The sequence below is a fragment of the Rhea americana genome, unplaced genomic scaffold (genome assembly GCF_003343005.1).
Source record: "Rhea americana isolate MKP2758 unplaced genomic scaffold, rheAme1 scaffold_35, whole genome shotgun sequence".
In the NCBI taxonomy this organism is placed as follows: domain Eukaryota; kingdom Metazoa; phylum Chordata; class Aves; order Rheiformes; family Rheidae; genus Rhea; species Rhea americana.
In genome coordinates, this window is record NW_028186479.1 from 2,543,936 (window position 1) to 2,564,731 (window position 20,796).

General features: G+C 41.7%; 1 protein-coding gene across 1 annotated transcript in view; it reads left to right on the top strand.

Moving 5' to 3' along the window:
- Window positions 1-19: 19 nt before the first annotated feature.
- TGFBR2 (transforming growth factor beta receptor 2) overlaps window positions 20-20,796 on the top strand; it is a 62,687-nt gene continuing 41,910 nt past the window's right edge. The window contains exon 1 of the mRNA XM_085311798.1: window positions 20-164. Coding sequence (XP_085167924.1) covers window positions 71-164 — 94 coding nt within the window. The 5' untranslated portion in view covers window positions 20-70. The remainder of the gene's footprint in view (window positions 165-20,796) is intronic.

The window sequence follows — 20,796 nt, forward strand, 5'->3', positions numbered from 1 at the left end:
CGCGCCGCGCCTCACCGCGCCGCTCCGCGCCCCGCCGCGGCCTCGCTCTCTATGCGGCTCCGGCTCCGCGATGCCTGCCGGTCTGCCGAGGAGCCTGCGGCGGCTGCTGCTGCGCCTCTCCGTGTGGCTCCTAATGGGCAGCTCGGTCCCCGCTCTGCTTCGGGGTAAGTGCGCGCCTCTGCCCCGGCCCCCGGCGCAGCCTGCGCGGCGTTTTCACTTGACAGTTGCTCGGCCGCAGGCAGGAGCGGTGCAGCGGAGGGGGAGGATTTGGTTGCTACGAAAGTTTTGAAGCTAGTAACAAAATGGGGGTTGGGGGGCAGAGACAGCGTGTTTATTTATTGCCCTGCTTGAAAGTTCCCGGGGAGGGAAGGGGTTGGGGAAGAGGGGGGCTCACAGCAGGCACTGAGGTCCGTCGGCAGAGGGAAGTGGGGGAAAAAAGAGAGAATCGGGCAGGAAATGCAACAGGGTCTTGTGCGGCCGGCGAAGCTGGAGAGGGCTGCCGGGGAGCTGCCCGGCCCCCGCGGCCGCGGCTGGAGGCGGCCGTCCCGCACCTCGCAGCGCGCCCGCGGCCACCGCTTCCGCGGTGCTCTTGGCCGCGGAGAGGCTGCTGTGCTCGGCCAGCGCTGGCCCTGGCCGCCCGCCGGCCTGTGCGCGCCGTCCCGCGGGGCTCCTCAGCGCCCGTGCGCCGCCGCGGAGCTCGCTGCCGGGGGCATCGGCAGCTGCTTGCCGGAAAGTGATTTTACGTGCGAGTTGCTGAGGCATTGCCTACAGCAGAGTTAAGGCATGGTTGTGAGCAGCTGCACGGAGGACAGCAGTCCTTCTTGTAGCACTCAGCATCTTAAAGTGTTCATGTTGTTCCGTTCACTTTTAATGAGGCTTTACATCCCTTATTCTGCCTGTTTTTATCAAGACATCCCCAGACAGGTTTTTGAGGCTGTGGCTTGTAGTATTCTTCATAGAGTAATTTGGAGTACACTGAGAGGTTAAGGTGCCCTTGTGGAAACAAGGTCCCTGCTTGGAGGAGCTTTTGGTCCYGGTCTTACCAATGTTAACCCATGTATGTGAACTCACATCTGTATCTGCAAGGTTAGGCCCTAAATCATGTTGCAGCTCCATTGGTGAAGTTAAAAAGAGAACATCATATCACAGCAGAACTACATCTGAAACAGTTTGGAAGTATCAAGCAGGTTTCTGAGGCACCTTGTGATACTGAATGACTGGTTTTAATCTTTAAGTAAGAGGTGCAGGCACCTGAGCTTTTTCAAGCTGTGCCTGGTGCTCCAATTCTCCCCTGTGGTCCGTTCATTATCCAGTAATGGTCTCAAAACAGTTGCTGAAAAATATCAACATAAACTAGGTAGCTCTCACATAGCCACTGCAAATAGCCATATACATGACTAACTTCATGCTTCATTACTAATCCTGTCAAAGTCAACAGGCCTTACATACCTGTAAAGTTACTCATGTAAGCTTTGGGCACATGAAAAAACAGTTTAAAAATAAGGCCCTGTAGTCTCCTAGGGCACAATATCTTATTATTTTAAATTTGAGGCATGCAGCTTCTTGTTGACTWCGGTATATATTTGTTATTTATGATTACTGTAAATCATACACAACTGATGATGGCTTTTATTTTGATGCCTAAAAAAATTGCAGTAGATTCTGATATACAAAGCTTTAAGTGAAGTGAAGTGAACTGTTATTAASCTGCTGTTCTGTTCTTATTGCTTATGCTTTTTTTCACTCAACCAGTACAGACAGTTTCAAACTGCAGATAAATTTTTTTAATGGACATATCTTAAGATTTTTTTGATATATTATTTCCTGTCATAGATCCAGTGAGGAAAAAATAGAAACTTGTTTCAAATTCAGTATATTTCCAGTTGATCTTCATCTGCGCTCTACAGTAACCAAAATTAGGTTGACCTGTTGATAGATAACCTATGGTATAGCTCCAAAACTTGTTGAAAATTCCATTTTCCTGATAAATGTGTCACAAGTTAGGATTGGTCATAAAACAACAATTCTGTGYGGGGCAGAAAACATGAGGTTTGGATATTGTTTGTTAGTTGTCATCAGGATGAAAACTAGAGCTTCCAGATGTTTTTGGGGGGAAACAGAGCAAAGCCCAAGAAGAGCTGCTCGCTTTGGAATAACAAGAAACTCTGCAATTGGGAGAGGATGAGGCAGAGCAGGCAGCAGTCTCAGGAGAGCTCGCTTTACAGGTATGCGTAGTTACCTGCTGTTCTTGGGGAGGGTATTAATAGAACCTCAGTTAATATCTCATCTTAATGTTCTTCCTAGCAAAATACTGGACAAGAACAGCACATTTACATAAAAAATTCTGGAGAAAACTGTGAATTCATGAGCAGGTTCAATAGCAAGTCCTTACTTTGARAAAAAGATGTGTTTTTGGGATGGTTGTGACTGCTACACTGAWAAATGGCAGTGCAAACTAGCAGTCACCTGCATAAGAAATGAACACAGTTTTGTCCAACTGAAATCAGAATCTGTAGTTTGTATTTGGGGTATTAGAAAATAAATTTGTGCTTTGGAAAACTCTCTGTCTTTTCTGAATATCTAGGACTTTATTTCTCCATTCAGCCAAGCCCTAGTTGCRTCATTGTCTCCTCATTTTTTTAAATGCCATATTACAGTCAGTTAGTTTTACAGTAACAAAATAAAATCAAATCAGGCGCTTCAGATAGTTGCAAGAGGGAAGTATGAGAAGAAACATTTTCATAACTTGGAGGAACATGTTTGCAACATGCTCAGATCTAAAATACAATCCTGCCCCCCTGGTAAAGCTCTGGCAAATTTCCAGTTATTTCATGATGAAAGTAAGAACAGGACTGAGATATTGTTGCATTTTCTTCTATGTATGATATACCCTTGAACTCTGAGTATTTTATACCTCATACTTTGAAACTCACTTTTATTTAATTGCTATTTTTAGCTCTTTAGTATTAACATGCTTCTATAATATTCGAGTGGTGAATTCTGTGTAGGAATGGCTACTATTAAAAAATGATGAGCTGAATCTTAAGCTATTGCCAATTAATATAGTTCCATTAGCATCAATAGAGTTACGCAGAGTTATATACGTTTCCCGAAGCTGTTTAAAAAGCAATTTGAAAAAAAGGGGCAATGGAATCATTCTTTTTTTTTCATACTCATATTCTTATTTTTCACTTACATTTTATAAACACTTACTGTTATATGACCTACATCAGTTATATGACCTACATCAGTATTGTTTCAAAATCAACTACTCTTCTCTGGGATGAGTTGTTATCACTTCAAAGATGCAATGTACTGTAGTGATGGCTGAGAAGTCTTCACTGTTACAAGGTTAACTCTGAACTTAGGAGCAAAGATGGTGTCAGACTCTTACCAAGAGCAAAGTTCTTCATGGTTTTATTTTTCATAATTAGAACAGAGCTTCTCTTTTTTTTTTTTTGGGGGGGGGGAAGAGTACAGTGTCGTCGTGGTACCAGTTGTTGATGTTTCCCGTGATCTTATTTCCTCTGCAGGATATTTTTAAATTGATGTTTTTACATTCATGGCATAGGGACTTTTTCTCATTGTGTTTTATGTCTRTACCATATTCTATTCACTAGCATTCATTTTGTATCACTGTCATTCCTCTGGCCTCAGAAGATMTGTGTCTCCCTTGTGGTAGCAAGAATGAGCAAAACCAGTTAATTGAACTTAATGTGTTAGTCCTGGGCCTTGTGTAGCCAGGGCATTTGTGCCAACTAGGTGTGAAATATTATCACTGATGTAATGACAGATTTTGATGTAAAAGTGGTCCATACAGTCTCCATACTGGCTGGCATAGCTTTAGTGCAATYTTGGTGGCACAGGAAAGCCAGGGCTTTCAGCTGCTCTTGTGACTTCGTGGGCCAGAGGCTTTACGGTCCTCGTGGGGTCTGCCCAGGCCCCTGGGGCCATCCTGGTGAGCAGAGGAASGAAGGGATGTGCGGAGGCGGGGCAGCATCTCCCTGGGCAGGCAGGAGCTCCGGGAAGGCAGATCCCGGGAGCATTGCCTAGCTTGTGTTGCCAGACTGTTGCAAGCTCAGTGAAATGGACTAGTTCTGTGCACGTGTCAGAGAGCACAAGAGATTTCCAGCACAGAGTAGTGGAGAACCAGACCCGTTGTGAAAAAGAAATGCGGTTGAGTCCCAATTCAAGAGATTTAGTGCTGAGTTTTCGATAGGCTTATTAGGACTTTAGCCATAAATTTATTCCGGGTGCGAGGGGAAAAGGTGTTTCTACAGGGAACCTTGTAGAGGAAGGGAACAGGCTTTTTAAATTTTGTAATCAAGAATAAAATAAAAAGTGGTAGCAGTATCTCTAGGTCTTTTTAAGAATCTTAATCCTAGATGATTAAAATAGGCCAAAATACACCGTAAGGAGTATGCCTTGTTTTCTGCAGATCACTCAGAAGTCCTTCTGATGTTTAACTTTGCTGCCAGGTAAATGTGGCAAGAACTGTATTAAGAAACAGTGGAGAAACTTCTTACTATAGAGCATATATTTCTATTACAGCAAAGAGTGGGCATACACGCTGGGGCAGGGCATTGCAGCTTTGGCAAATGCCTTTGGACTGTTCTAGTTGTAAAGCAATGGGTTGCTACTGAGTATTTGCACAATTGGGCTCTTGGTGACAAAAGCTAAGTCTTAAACATAATTTTTATAGTAGGGTTTCATTTTGGCTTGAAGACGGAATGGCAGAACTGACATTTGTTGAGTGTAACCACTTGTAGCCTACTGCCTGGAAGAGTGCAGATTTAGTTAATGTAGAAATGTTTAGGGTAAGATATGTAGAGGAAACAAACCATTTGGAACACCATCCAGTGATGAAGACTCATCCAAATTAGGAGTCAGAACTAACAAATCTCACCAGGACATGCTTAATTCCATTTCTGTTGGTGCCAACATGTCATCATTCGTTTGTGTCCTGTTGACTTGCAGGGATTTAAGCGGCATTTAAAGTTGAGCATATTTTAAGTGATATCCCTGCAGTCCAGATGGGTTCCTGAGGCAGTGACTTTTGTCTTTGCTTGCATTGTTACAAAGTTTAGCAGCTCTTTGAAATGTCAAGAAACAACCACACTGGCAGGAGAAATACTAATTGCTCATTTGTCCATGTTTGTGTATATTTTTAATATGCCATTTCCTTGCTCTGGATTTTATTATAATTGTTTCAGATGGATCTACCTGCCGTGTTTTCATATGGGTTTTAAAGCCTTTTTACTTCTGGTAAGATCGTCTAGGGAAGGAGTAGTTTTCCTTTGCTCAAACAACGGGTATTTAGCAAGAGCTTGCTGCTGGCATTCATCCCTGAAGTTAATCTGGTTAAAATTAGAGCTGGTTGAGAATTTTTGACACTGTTTTTTTCATGGGAAAATGCTGATTTGTCAAAACTGAAACAATTTGTGGAAATGTACCAGTTTCCACTAAACCTTCATCAGGAAACCTCCCCCCCCCCAGTCCAGGGTGGAATTTATAATGTATGGGAGACAGAAAGAGAAATATCATTAATCAATAATTAGAATAATCACTGGTTGAGGATGGAAGAAAGATGGGATCAAGTGTCTTGCCTGACTCATAAAGTGCACGTTTGAATCTGGAGCTCCCCCTATCCCCTACCACCAGGATGCTGGCCGACAGTCTCTTTCTCTTGTTTTGCATGCATGCACAACACCCCCACACCCACCACTTCAAATGATGTTGGTTTCATTCTGGTTGCAAATATGAAAATTTATGAAATGTTACAGTGTTCTGTGGGGCAGGAAAAACATTTCCCTGCCAGCGTTATTTAGGTTGATCTGTGACCATGTGTTCATCTTCCCTTTGATGGGTGGGAATGGCATTGTAAAGAATGAATGGAGTCTTCTAGTCTTTGTTTCATGTCATAATAATAAACAAGCCTTGTTCAGGATTTTGTGCCATGCAAAGGAACCACAATTTTTATTACTAACAGCCCTGATAGTCTGATTCCAGGATTGCAGTTCTCCACTCACTCAGAGTAGTATTTCAGCAGTAATCCCAGTGAATTTAATAAACTTTAGTAACAGATAGAAGATTCTGCCTCCTCACATTTAAAGTATCCTTCAACTTGCAATCTGGCAGACACATCTTTACAATGATACTTTGGGTTAACTTTGCGCCTTTGAAATGGTAATTTGAAACCAGAGGTATTAGAAAGGTGTCTTCTGTTTCCTACATACGTTCTGTTTGCACCCTGGGACTTTGGCCCAGATCCTTGAAAGAACTCAGTTTCCCTGCTCTGTAAGGAGATTTCTTAGTTTTTAAGGGAAGAAAGAAAAGCTTATCAAGCAGCCAAAGCCCTAAGCTCAGCTAGTGATTTGAAAGTCACACCAGATTTTTTCTGGCTTTTCTGTAGTCACCAGTAATACAGCTTCTGAAAGGTAGCTTCTGCTGCTTGTGCATTTGATCAGTTCCTCCAAAGCACTGCATTGGTATACCTGTGAGCTTCATCTAATTCAGCATTTAAACTCAGTCAAAGACTTGGTCTGCGCTGAAGCCATTGTAATAAAATCCATCCTGTGTTCCCAAAGCTGTGGTGGTCTGGCAGGGCATAGAGCCTTCCTTCTGCTAGAAAAGCAACTGAATTTGAACAGAATATACTGAGAGAGCGGCAGGAAGGTTTCACAGAGTTACTCCTCAGAGCAACATTTTCCAAGTAAAGACACAAGTGTAGTTCTGGCATGCCTGGGGCATTTAATGAGTCTCTTTAATAACTAGCATTGTGCAAGTGGAACACATGCAGGATCAGACTGTCAGCTGGCATAAATCAGCCTTACCCTGTTGAAGGCAAGGAACCTGCCCTGATTTATACCAGCTGAGAATCTGGCCATGGAATAAAAAATAGGCAACTGTATGTTATGAGGCTGTAATTCCCTGGAGGGAACTTTTGTGATATCAGTCTTAGAGGAGCCAGAGTGATCTGGTTCTTTTTCTTGGAGCAAGAGAGTCGTTTGGCTGCAGTATTTTGAAGTGCTCAGAACTTCAGGCAGGAGAGATTTCGGACAGTCGAGAGGAGGAGGATGCTTCCAATGTTGTAGTGTATCATTAAGAATTTTTGCTCAGGTAGAATTATAGAAGGAGAATTTTAGGGGGGTTGATTTAGGCATAGGCAATTACAAAAAAAAGGACAAAAAAAGAAAAGAAAAAGAAAAGAAATATGTGCAAGGGATGATTTTTCATTGAGACCAGGCCTTTTGCTCCAAAGCACTCACGTACATTTCCCAAACTGTAGGAAAGCTGAGGCTCCCTCATCACTAACAAGTTGCTAGTTCTGACATAATTAATAAGGAAGTGGAGAGTGGGAAACAAGGACTAAGGGGCAACCTCCTCAGAACATACATGTAATTTTTAAATTTTTTGAGGTCATAAATAAGCTGGTACTCATTTTATTGACTCTGAAAGAAGAGATGATTCAGTTAGTTTTTTGGGGAATTAACCTGTGATTCTTCTGAGTCTAGGTATTTTAGATGTGAGATACAGATGAGCCACCTCCCTCCAGTTTTAAACCTGCTGTGGATGCTGCAGCACCAAATGGGAGTAAATGCACTGTACACATTACCTGTTGACACAGTTAGGTTGTGCCTGGGGCTTTTGTATAGAAATGTGGTAATTTTGTAGATTTAATCTTACTAACTATTATAAGGGCATTTTTAACGTTGCTGTATGAGAGAGTGAACTTTGAAATACACCACAGGTGATTAATGATAAATTAAAATTTTCAGTCATTTTCAGAGAGGGAAGTAGGAGCGGCTGTCCAGGATTCTTGTATATCTTGAGATGCTGATCTGGTCTGATCCTTGGGGTCTAATTAGTAGCTCAGATGCTATTGACAACTCACTGTAGAAAGTATCTCAGTACAGCAGAGGTTTTAATAACATGGATGTAATACACAGGCAACAGTTTAAGAAAAATCTTAGGGCTCAGTGAAAGCTGAAATTTCTCACCATTTTGTTTGATCGATCCCCTGCTTTTACCATTACCTGGCTGCCCTGGCCAGCCCTGTGGTCCAGCTCCCTGTTTGGGAGCTCTGTGGCGGGAGCAAATCTGAAGTCATAATAACAGGGCTTAACATATCTGTGCACTTTCAGACTGCTCCCAGTGTCATATGTGTGAATACCTTCTGTCCATTAAATGCGTATTTGGGGAAATATGATAGATGTAATTATACTTTTTCCTTTTCCACAATTGCCTTCTCCAATTGTCTAGTCTCTTTAAATACTCCTTCAGTAGACAGAGTTAGTATCTGCTGTGCAATTTTTAGGCCACTGCTAAAGGGAGGACTGTAGCTGCATATGCATTCGTTTCACTTCAGCTAACTATAAAGCTACTAATTAGCATGGAGTAGCTTTCTGTTATTCTGAGCAAGACATTACATGATGGTAAGGCAGCTTTTTTTTCACCTTTTACYCTAAAACGGCAACATTGTAAAAATATACACAATTAAGGATATATCTTTTTAATTGTATTATCAATAATGACAAGATGAAATGACAGAAAAATCACACGTGGGAGTTCAGCATCCAGCCAGCACTGAGTTGCTTCTGGAGTTCRTATGATAGTTGGTCTCTTGCTGCTCTCAGGGTTCTTACCCCTTGGCTCCATAACTATCTTAAACTCTCCTGTAACATGACTGTGTAGTGACCCCAGGGTGTCCTATTCGCCTTGAAAAACTCTCAAGAAGAGTACAGGAATGAAGAAGTAAATCTTTGTGTGCTTCACTAATGGGACGAATTTAATGAGGTTTTGAACAGCGCAGATTTGCAGACTATATTCAGGAACCATGAAGATTTCGAGAGAAGAGCTGTCAAATGCAGGTGATTGCTTATCTTTTATTTCCTCCGGCTGGTTTTTCCTGCAAGCGTGCAGCAATTACCCTGTCTCATTTATCCCCTGCATACCAGGAGATCCACGATTTTGCAGTGAYTGTGCTGTGGCAGATGGCCAACTGCCCTGCTGCTTACCTTCTGCCTCCCCACAGCTCCCATTACAGTTTTTCACCCTTGCATTGCCTCATTTTCCTCCAGTGGTTAAAGCTTTTGCCCAGAAAGTGGGAAGTCTATGGGCAAGCCACTCCTCAGCCTCAGGGTATCTAAACCCCATCAGTGATAGGCTTTGATASGAATGATCTTTGCTGGCTGAGATTAGGCAGGGCTGTAGAGGGCGGCACTCTGCAGAGAAAGGGTTGAAGTGTGTGCGGGTGGTCCCTCCAAGCATGTCAGAGGAGAAGAAAGCCTGTTCCCTGATGGATTCATTCATTATTCCAGCCCCTGCAGGGTGACTGATATTCTCTCCAGGGAGTTCACAGTACAACAAAGCCAGACTTTACATACAGATTTTTTTTTCTTAAACTGGGAACAACCATTTCTCATCCTCATGAAAAGATCAGAGAGAACCATGTAATAGTCATGACTTTGTAAGCCACTTTATTGAAGCTTTCACAGAGTAACTAGCTCAGCATTATGTGATTCTGGGCTATTGAATTTCCCTTCTTTCCCTAAGTCTGTTCTTCCGTTTCCTCACCCAACTTTACCACAAGGGAACGCCTTGAGTCAAAAATCTGGAAAGCTAATCCTTTTATTGCATTTGTTGTATCCTCATCCGGTATGTACAATGCCAGGCCATTGGACTTACAAAGCTGACACAGACCAAATTTGCATGTAAACATAGCAATACCACATTGTCTGGTAGTAACTAAAGCCATATCTGCAGTCTGCTTGCCTCTGAATGACAGGAATGTGGAGACATTCACCAGGAAGAGAAGGTTGAACTATTCTGGAAAAGGAAACACAACTAAAGGGTGTTTCCTCATCACTGTTTTTCTTTCTCCTTCAGCTTGTTTCTCACACACTCTTCTCTTTTCMCATCTTATGCTTTTGCCTTCAAGTTTCTGCCTGGCATGGTGCTTTGCTGTTTCTACTCTTTCCTGAGGCCACRCTTGTGCCATGAGTCGCAGTGTAACCAGAAGCAGCCTAGAGCATGCTATGTGTACATGTCCCCTGCCTATAATGTATCTAAAATAWGATACACATGTGATTCAAGTTAACAAAATCCAGGAGCATGAGATCCAGCAGGAGGATCCAGACACATTCCAAGTAGATGTTTGCAGCATTTCAGAACTGGTCACTTTACTTGCAAAAGGAAGATTTCAGAGTATCTGTATGAGGCATGAAGGCTCTTTCTGCAGATGTTGGAGGGAGTTAGAGGCTTATTCTTTTACATGGGAGGCAAGACTTGATTGGGACTTCTTACGGAATCARGTTTTTGCATCAGGACCCTTGGTTAAAGCCATCAGCTAGGAAGTGAGAAATCTGGRTTCTGTCTCTCCCTAGCCTTTAGAGACCCAAACCCAGATCTCCATCTTCCCAGGATTTCTTCCACTCTATTTCTTATGTCAGTCTTGAATTTCAGGACATTTGTATTTGAATTTCCACAATACAGATGTAAAACTACAGGTTTAGTTCAGTTGGTTAGAGCATGGTGCTGCTAATGCCAAGGTCACGGGTTCAATCCCTGTATGGGCTACACTGAGGGTTGGACTAGATGATCTCCAGAGGTCCCTTCCAACCTTACCATTCTATGATTCTATGAAAATTAGACTAGTTCTACTTAACACATCATAAAATTATACTTATTATATTTAGGTTCAAAGAGAGTTATGACCAGTGTTATTTCTGAACAGAATTTCTGGATGATAGCCCTCTGGGCACCCAGGCATCCTCATCAGCCTCTTGTTGTTTCTTCTCTTGCATTTCCTGACAAGTTAAACAAGAGAATTATCGCCTGTTTTTTTTTTCCCCGTTCCTCTCTGATTAAGAGGCTGTGTTCTTGGAGGTGCCAGGAAATGGGAAGGACACAGGATAGCTTTGTCTTCTTTCATCTGACCATATAAGGCCTAACTCTTTGCTCACATGGTTGTCTACATACATATTACCCATGCTACAGGCAACTTTCTCTTCTCCTAACTTGGCTTTTTTGTTCTGGTGATATGTCGTGTGATTGTCAGATGCATACCTACTGCAGGTTTGAAATCAGAAACATATTGGTCTTCTGGTTGATGAAGATGTGGAATGAGTGTTAGCAGAAAACCACTAATTATTTGTTATGTCTTACCCTTCAAAGTTAATGACAAGGCACCTTTGCCACTATCATAACCACACATCTAGAAATGAAAGACACTGACACTTGCCTTTCCAAGCTGTAGTTTAGCATGAGTAGTTACAGTACCAGAATAATCATCACTCTTCTYTTTAAAGAGTGTTTTTTGTTTTAAATTTCCATTTTGTTCTTTTGAAATGGAGATGTAGGTAGCTTTGTCCAGAGCAGAAATTTGCAMCATGTTGCCCTAAGGCCAGTGATGGGTTGTGTAGGAGACAGTACTGTTTGTTTAGGGAATCTTTCTGCATTTTTTCAGCCATGCATTTAATGTTTTGGTTGCCTGCCTTTGAAAATGACAGGCTCTTGGGGTTTGGCCACTTGAAGAACAAAAGAAGCAGGAATGGTGCCTGCAGCTGCTAGTYCGGTGCTGGACACAGATTTGGTCAGATATGTGGGCAGTTTGCCATACCTTAGTGAGTTGTYACATATCGAATAAACCTCAGTAACTAAAGGTGTTTGCCTCAAGGCAAATGTAAGGTAATGCAACCCAACTAAGTCTGTTATGCTAGAATGCTAAGCTGTGGGTAGGAGAGCACGTAGTTGATGGAGAGTAAGTTGTTAAGCCATGCTAACTTGATCATTTTAGACTGTGCAAGGGGATAAGACTGTGAACAAATATCCATTCCAACAATGAGAGCTGAAGGTAGACAAAATCACTCTGGAAATAAGATGTGCATTTTTAGCAAAGAGAATCATTTAATTATTAGATCTGTGTCAAGGATGTTATGGACTTCCCAATGTGAATTTCTAAATTGAGACTGGGTTCTGCTTTTTAAGGCTGTACCCAGAGAAGTTAGGGCTTGATATAGAAATTGCTGAGCGGAATGATTTCACTTGTGTTGTACAGAAGACCAGGCTGGAAATATCATCCAGTTCTTTTTGACACRAGTTCCCTAAGTGTATAAATCTGTGAAGGAGCAGGTTACATCCACTGGACTGGTTTCCCTCATATTCCTCTCAGAATTAAGACTAGCATCTCCAGAAACAACAAACAGTTAAACCWCTCTGCTAACTAACCCACTGCAAGGACATTTCAAATATGCATGAATTGTAAAATTTTGCATCCAAGGAATTTAAAAAATGTCTCCATTCCTATAGAGAATAGAGAATGATATAAATAAACTCTGTTACAAACTAAGATATTATTGCATTTGGAAAGCTTAGAATTGTTCTGTTTTGTAAGAACATTTTTTAAAACATATTTCTTTCTACATKAATGTAATATTTGTGAATGATGCCAAACTGACAGCTTCAGAGAATGAGCTGCCCGTTCCCCTGAACAGTTGCTCCAGAAACCATAACAAAGCATTCAGCTGACTCCTAATGTTTAAAGGGATCCCAAGTGGTTGCTACTATGTCTATGTTATGCACAACCTCCTCATTGACTGTTGTTGAAATAGCATTTTCCTGACATAACTATTAATCCACTTGGCTTTTGATTAAAATAATCATAGCGTTTCATGGAARCCTTCAGATATCCTGCAGACTATTACCCATTTCTGTGGTTGAGCAAGTGCCCTCTACATGATGGATGATTATGTGCTATGACCAATGTTCAGAAACATCCAGTGTCTCTAAAATGTTAAATATCAGCTGGTATAATTTGATGTAGCAGCACTTGGAAATCTCAAAATAACATCTGCTGAAGATCTTATTAAACTAATATATGTGATGGTAAACATCGTGTGTCTTGTGGTTGCAGGATGAAGAACATTAGGCTGTTGCCAGAAGCAAACTGGACCATTTAAAAGTTTATGAAGTGTCATGATACTTTGCTCTTCATAGTTCTGTGTGGTTAGAAGGAATCATTGAAGTAATTGGATGATATTGTGAGGTATTGGAATGAAAATTAAGAAGCAAGAGAAGGTTTGCATCTGAGCTGCTTCTTAATATGCTTGCTCTTGTGTTTCTGTCTTATGTCTTCCAGCTTTCTCCCTGAAACAATTCCTTCAACAGAAGTAATTGTTTTGTGGACATTTAAATGGCTTCTATTTTGCAATGTTTCTTTCAAACAAGGCAGCTTACAAGTGTATATGCGGACTTGGAGTACCGTTGAGATGTTAGGAGCATCATTAAGGTGTAGTCTGGAGAGGGGTTTAAACTATATCTTGAAGATCTGAAAAGAGTGGTTTTATGGAAACAGTGACAATCATAAAAGGCTGCTTTTTATTAAGTATGAAGAGCAACTGGGAGAGAAAAACCCTAAAAAACAAACTCTATCAGTACATTTCATATTCTGAGTTTATTTATAATTTTATTCTGCCTAAATATGCAGTGTTACTGTTCCTAAACAAATTGGAGGAGTCTGCAGTCTCTCACACATCTTCAGGCAGGTAGACTAAACATTTTAGACTGGCAAGTTCCTTCCCACAAGCTGTCTCTAATGTAAGACTGTCCTCACGCTGTAATGCCAACTGTTCTGGTAGAGGTAACTGAAGTGCATTGGGCAGCGAGTGAAAATAGCTGCTGCACGTRGTGGGAAATGTGTTGTTGTATGTAGTGAGAATTGTGTATTCATACATGCAGACTCTTTACTCTCCTGTGGTAGCTTTTTAAATGTGAAGGCTTACCTGCTGGGCTCTGCCTACATACAGAAGAGACCATGTCCTAAGAAACACCCAGCTTTATAGCACAGTGAATGAATTCCTCATATTTGAGGGTTAGAAATAATGGCAAAGACAAGGACTCGTCAGTGTGCTTTCAAGGGATGTATTTATGGGTGAAACACCTAATTATTTCAGAATGGGCAAGCTTCACCCGTGATTTTTGTTTTTCTTTACATCTGGTAAAATCAAAGAGAAAGCATCAAAGAGAAATGAAGGAGCTGACTTACACTTTCCTGTATTTCAGCAATATGATATTACAGCGGGTGATTCACAGTCTCAAAGGTAACTGGAGGGAGTCATTTACAAATGCATTAAAAGGAACACCTTATACCTGGGGGACATGCTAGCAAATTTACCTTTGGCAGATAAAGGAGATGTTGCCACATGCTTCTCCACCAAGAAATCTAATACTCTGTAATGGCATGCCGTAACAGTAGAATTTCTGAAACAGAGGTCTGCAAAAGCAAGTTTTTCTAAGGTTGGATATCATTAAAACTGTGTATTTTTGTGGCTATGTTATTTTCTCGGTACTCATTATATAATCCCCATTAATGGTTGTGGAATTTAGATGCATCTATCAAGAGAACATATCCCCAGGGTATTAAATTCKTTTATTCTGCTTCTTTGCAAGTAACTTGACAGAGACAAATATAACCATCCAAGCTTCTGATTTGAGAAGGATGTGTATTTTTCCCGAAATCCATTCAAAATAATTCTGCTCCCAAGGGATTATATTTGAGTCCAACTTTCCTCTGATTTACTATTTTAGCTGAGCTGATGGATTATGAAAGGGAGCAATTTCTTTCTCATAGTGTTTTCTGGAATCTGTCATTCAAATGTTGCTGTGTGGGGACAAAATGGTTCATAAACATTATTTACCTAGGAGAATAACCCCTTACAGTCAAAAAAGCTCTAAACAGAGCTATCACATAAATGCATTCACCCATCAGTGACTGACAGAGAAGTCTAGGTTTGTAAAGGATGTGGACTTGTTAAATGAGACTTCTTATTTAAAAATAATTTTTCAAATAGGCTGAGAAAGATAAGWTATGATGAGGTGTAAGGAAAAACATTGCACAGGATTCTGTATAACCGGAATGCAGAGATGATACTATAAACTGGTGCCATTATAGGAGCATCCTTAGGTCAGCGGATGTGCCTGAACTTGAACTCTAGATCTTGGACACGTTTCTGAAGGTCAGAGGTTTTTAAAAAGCTAAGCAAAATGAGACTTTTTACCTTTRCTTTACCAATTTATCTTTATAAAGCTTAAACAAAAATCTGAGTCTTAAACCCTGACTACAAATGTTGCACCCCTAAACAGATCCTTGGGCTTTTTTCTGTGTTTGTTTATGCCTCATAGGGAGGGATGGTCACAGGCAATACACATAAAAAATCCCACTGATACCTTCCTTTTATCTAGAAAAATAATTATACATCCCTCTGAATAATTAACTGTAACCACTGCTGGTTTGAAAGTATGGGGACATTATTATGCCTTTTTAATCCATTTAAATGCTTATTTTTATGGGCAGCTGTGAGTCTTTGTGTGCACACAGCTTCTCCCCATACTTAGTGGTGTGTTACAAACTTTCATAGAAGTTTTGGTCTGGTTTACTAGCAGAATGCATATATACATAGAGTTTTCTGTTGTACGAAAGAGAGATCCTCCCCAGYCAGAGCACATCTTTGCTTCGCTTGACCTATGGGCTGTGGCTAAATACCTTTTGCTTGGTCACTTCCCATCACAACTGTATGGATTGCTTTGGTCATGCTTCAAGAATGAGCAGGTCCTGGTCAGAGGACAACACGCACATCCCCCCTAACTCATGACTCAAAGATGCTCCAGCRCTCAACACAAGAGGTGCACTTGTGAAGGGCTGTTTACTGAGGCTCAATGTGGACTCGCATCCAGAAAAAGATCTAGGAACTCTAATTTGAATTCCTCCACCTCAGTAAAAATAAAACACTCAACAGCAGGACTGTAATTTATGTACTCCAAACCATGCCATTGTATCCAAAATCTTTTTATGTCTTAKGCCATTTATGCCTCCTGTGCTTCATAATTATGAAGTATTTCCTATGTGTGAATGTGTACATTTTAACCAATAAAAGAACGGATGCAGCCCAATTACAGCGTTATATTTCAAGATCACTTTTGGTATTTTTTTTTTCTTTTTGAAATTCCTAAATCCATTATTTAGGTTTGGCGTCATTTAAACAAGTTCTTTGTTCCCTGGCCCACAGGGTCTTACTCTCAGTTTACAGGAAAGGAAGTGCAGTCAGGATCAGGCCCTTTGCGATCACAGGACGGGAACTCAAGTTCTGCCAGCGTTTCAGAGCAAAAACTGAAACTCAGGCAAGATTTTTGTCTGTGTTTACAGAGAGTTTGCCCAGACTAGTGGTAGCTTCAGGTAAATGTTCATCAGATTTTCCTTTGAAACAAAGAATTGGGGTGATTTGGCTGAATTTTATTTTTGTATTCATGTTACAGATCTGCAGCAAATACAGAGGTTTCATTTCAGATACTATGCTTCATATGACTGTCTCATTTATATGGCCCTTTCTCTGTGAAAAAAGTGCATTTTTGAAAACAAGACTGCTCTGACTCCATCAACATCCTGTGAGGAAGAGGCATCTGTTAGGTCTGCGTACTGCTGAGGAAGCAGACACAGAGAGTGCTACTTGTCTTTTCAAACGTCTCCCATAAATTTTGCTAACCAACTTGAGACACTGAAAGTACTTTTTCTGCACTGGCCCATTCAAGGTCAAAACAAGTTACTGTCTACTTTCGTAGCCTGCTTAAACAGTTTTGGAGCCTACTCTAGGGTGTCTGCAAATATTTTTGGGGAGAAACATCAGTCTCTAGAGCGCCCTGCAGTGCCATAACCCACATGGGTGAGCCCTAGGCATGTGCCATTCGCCCTTGCCGTGACAGTGTCACACAGAAAAAATAACGGCAGGAGCCCTTGTTTCCTCTGCTGGAAGGGCTGTGACATCTCCCGCCTCAGGAGATGGGTAGAGGGTGCTTGAAGGCAGACTGTGCTGGGGCCMATTTGGCGTGCCGGTGGCCGATAGCAGGGCTCTCACGTGCCAGTGCAGGGGCAGCCTGGCTGCAGGGCGGGGTGCTGCGTGCTGCGTTCCTGGGTGCAGCCCTGCCATTGGGGCTGTAATGCTCTGAATTCATCTCCAGMCCATTTCCAGCACCCTGCAGGGATCAGCCAGCTTGGGAAATCAAGCCCTTGTTGCCCCGAAACAGCTCCTCAGAACTTGAGAACCCCCTGAAACTAAGAGTCTCTTAAAATATCTACAGGAGCTTGCTTAGAAATAGAGAGCAGAAGTTGARATGCCCCCTCCTGTGGCTCTTCCCACTGCAACACAGCCTACTCGCCTTCTTTTTCCAGTGTGCTTGGCCCAGAATTAATTGCAGCCATGGATTCACAAGGACTTTTCTCAGTCATAAGTGGTACTGCTGCTGTTGAGATATGTAGTCCTGCTTTACTTTAGCCATGGCTTCCCACTCTTCACACTACCTTTTTTTTATTGGAAGTGTTTAGTCTAGATTGGAGAACTGCTCTGGTTTCAAGTTGGCTGTTGGAGGGGGAGGAGGTCTGGTCAGGTGAATATTAAAGCAAATCAGACCCCCAGTCTAACCCAAGAAATCTTGTGCTCTGCAAGGGAGGAGAAAGTACAGAGACAACAACCGGAGCAGGACAGGGCGAGGGACAGGACTGCTTCTCTCTGCTGACTGATGCTGTTTGTGCAGATGCTTTCAGTAYGGGCTCACCAGAGAGAAAGGGAAAAAGGCTGATCTTTCGTGTTCACAGTGCGCAAGAAACAAATTAGTCATTTTTCTTAAAATGGTCAGAAGATTTCTCTGAGAGAGAAACGAGTGTTCTCAAAACGCGCACCTCCTTGCATCAAAAAGGCATGACACTAAGAGTAAGATGTCAGAAATGGTCTGCGAGTGTGCAGGAGGCTCTGTGGTGAGATCCCCAAAGGAGTGCTCTGCTGAGGGCTCTGGAAAGCTGTGCTGGGCAGGGGCCCTTCGGAAGGGCACTGGGCCCGCGGAAAATTGCAGCTGAATGTGTGGTTAGAAATGCAGCCACCATGCTTCATACCGTTCAAAGCCCATCAAAGGTGGGGGAGATGAATATGGCCTTTCGCCTTCCAAAATCTTTCCAGGAAGCATGACAGTAATTTTCAGGGGATATTACTAAAAACAAATAAAATGAAGAAAAAAGACATGAAATGGCAGTGATAAGGGTGATACTTTTTCTGAGTCACAGAGCAACTTAGTTGTATCGAGGGGAACCTGGAGGAGTCAGCCTTAGCTTTAAATTTCCTGTTTTGCGTGATTTGTCACAGTCTTAACGYTTGTGCTTCATTTTCTCTGCTTTAAAAAACAAACAAAAATCTCCCCCTCAGCTAACACGTTTCATGACCTTTCCTGGAGGCTCTTCCCTGAGACCAGCGAGGATTTGCAAGTGCCTGCAGTCTCTTTGAGTGAGCAGTGTCTGGTAGTACTTTTGAAAATTATTATTTGCTCAGCTTCTTCTGCATTTAACTCATGTTAGTCTGTTTTTTKGGGTACACTAGAGTCCTTTGGGCATATATTTCACAACAGAACTGCAGTTTCAGGAGGCCCTTTAGGAAAGATCTGGCTTTTGRCTCTCTGAGTTGCTTCATGCTGTCAGCATAGCAGTCAGTCTTTAAATTACTCCATTTTGCATTAGAAGAGATGATTTTCTCCTATCGAACCTTGCTTATCGAACCTGTAGAGAATGCTGCAGATRGTCAAGTAACATTATATAAGTTTTTCGTACATTCAGAATTCAGATGTCTTCAACTTGTAGTTGATTCTAAAGCAGCTTTGTGTGTCAAACCACAGCAACTTTGTATGTGACAATTCTCAGTTCTGACACTGGTTGTACTCATTACAAAAATAACCTAAACTGAGGTAAGTGAGGTTTAAACTGATATGAAAGTCCACACACAAAGCTGCAACACCCCTTTAATTAAATCAGCTAAACTGATGTGTGGTGAGGAGACCAGGCCAGCGCTTAGTTACTGAAAGCAGTTTGGACAGTTGAGCATGACAAGGCCAGATACTAAATATGATAAAAGCTGTGCGAGAGTGTCGCTTCTGAGCGTTTGGCTGTACAAGTGTGTTGCTATTTTTGATTACCGTGCGGCTTTGCCTCTCAGTTATTCTGTGGGAGCCAAGGGCAAGGCTCCATCTGTGTGGATCTGGGTGGCAAATGGGCAAGACAGTGCTCTTTCTGGGTTCCCGAGTAGTAGGAGCAGAACCAAATGCCCACCAAAGCTGGCAGTTACAGGTACCACAGCTGCAATTCCCTGCAAGAAGGAAGGARGGGATTGGCAGTACTGTGTGGCAGGAAGCTCGTAACTCTCTTGAAGTTGGCCTCAGCCCCTAGAGTAGATCCTAATATGTTCTGCTACCCAAAATTTTAGCAGCAGATGTAATTGCTTGCCCTGTGTCATAGGCTTCAAGACTTTTCTGGATTAAGAGTAAGGATACTACTAAGATTTCTGGGAGTAAGGATACTGCTAGAAATAAGGCAATGGAGATCTATTTGAATTTGCATTAATCAGGTATCACAAGTCAGATGCTTAGTACTGCTAATAATGAAGTGATGCTTTCACATAAGCAGTGCTGATATTTTAAGAATATGGTTGTTCATGATCTTGTGGAGTTTTGAGTTTGTGCATGGTGCTGACTGCGTTCAGTAGCCATACACATAAATTGCAGAGCCAGAACATGTCTCTATAGAATACCTCATGGCTAACAGAAATAGCTTGTAACACTGTTGCAGAATGGCCTAAAAAGTACTGAATTCCTGAATTTTAAGGTTGGAAATTGGAAGTTTAAGAAATAGCCAACCCTTGAAAATAGGGTGGGATAACTGTTTTTAATGTGGATGTTCCTCATTGCTGTTGTAGTGGAGAGAGAAAGGGAAGAAATACCAATTAAGATCTCAGGGAAAAAATGTGCCTCCTTCAAGACACATGATTCACCCTTTCCAAAGTCATTGTGAAAAATGAAAAGCCCTCTCATACTTTAAACAAGCTGCTGGTGGTGGTGTGACTGCTGAGGGGGCAGGAATGGAGAGAGACATGTTTTAGTAAGCAAGCTTTCTTAAATAGCTAAAAGTAGAGGAAGGATGGATTCAGAAACTCCATTCAACCTAGTTAGAAGATTCACACATATGTTTTTTTTCTGCTGAGAGTCTGTAGCTGAGAGTGGAGGCACCTTTGGGTTTTTCTGAGTCAAAAGTGTTCTTACTTGTAAATGTTTTAAATGTTATTTGTTTGTTTTACCACAGAAACTCTCTTATCATGCAAAATCTTTGCTTATTTCTCTATCATAGAAAGAAGTGTTTAAACCTTGAATATCTGCTATTTTCAGAGTGTCTTAGTTGAAAAAATAGCATTTGTGCAAACCTAAAGTATTTATAGTCTTTCAGCTCTGTTTGAAGTGAAGTAATGGCAGCTTTTACTGTGCAGGCAGGAATGCAAAAGGAGGTGAAGTTGCAGGATATGCCTTTTCCATGGACAGGTCAGAATTAGTTGTGCAAATGTCAGTCCTAAACCAGAAATTAGGCTTATTCCAGCAAAGGAGGAAAACTTTTTTTTCCCTAAACTTGTGGACCAGCTGAGCTTCGCTCTACTGGATATTTGCTGTGCATCTGAAGTCAACAAGGAGTTAACTACCAAAGACAGCTTCCAGTAAATTCCAGCCTTAATGCATTATGCAGAAAAAGCTAGACCCTGTAGTCGTAGTTGAATAAATTGATCTTCATGTTATATCACATACGGTTCTTTAGCACTGCGTGCTGTTTACCATCTGTGTTAGGGAGGCTGCAGGTCACAGTCAGGAGAAGATGAAAGGTCTCTTTGAGTGCCCTATGGGAAGCCATCATTTAGCTTTTTTTCCAGCCGTTTTGCCTGGGTACAG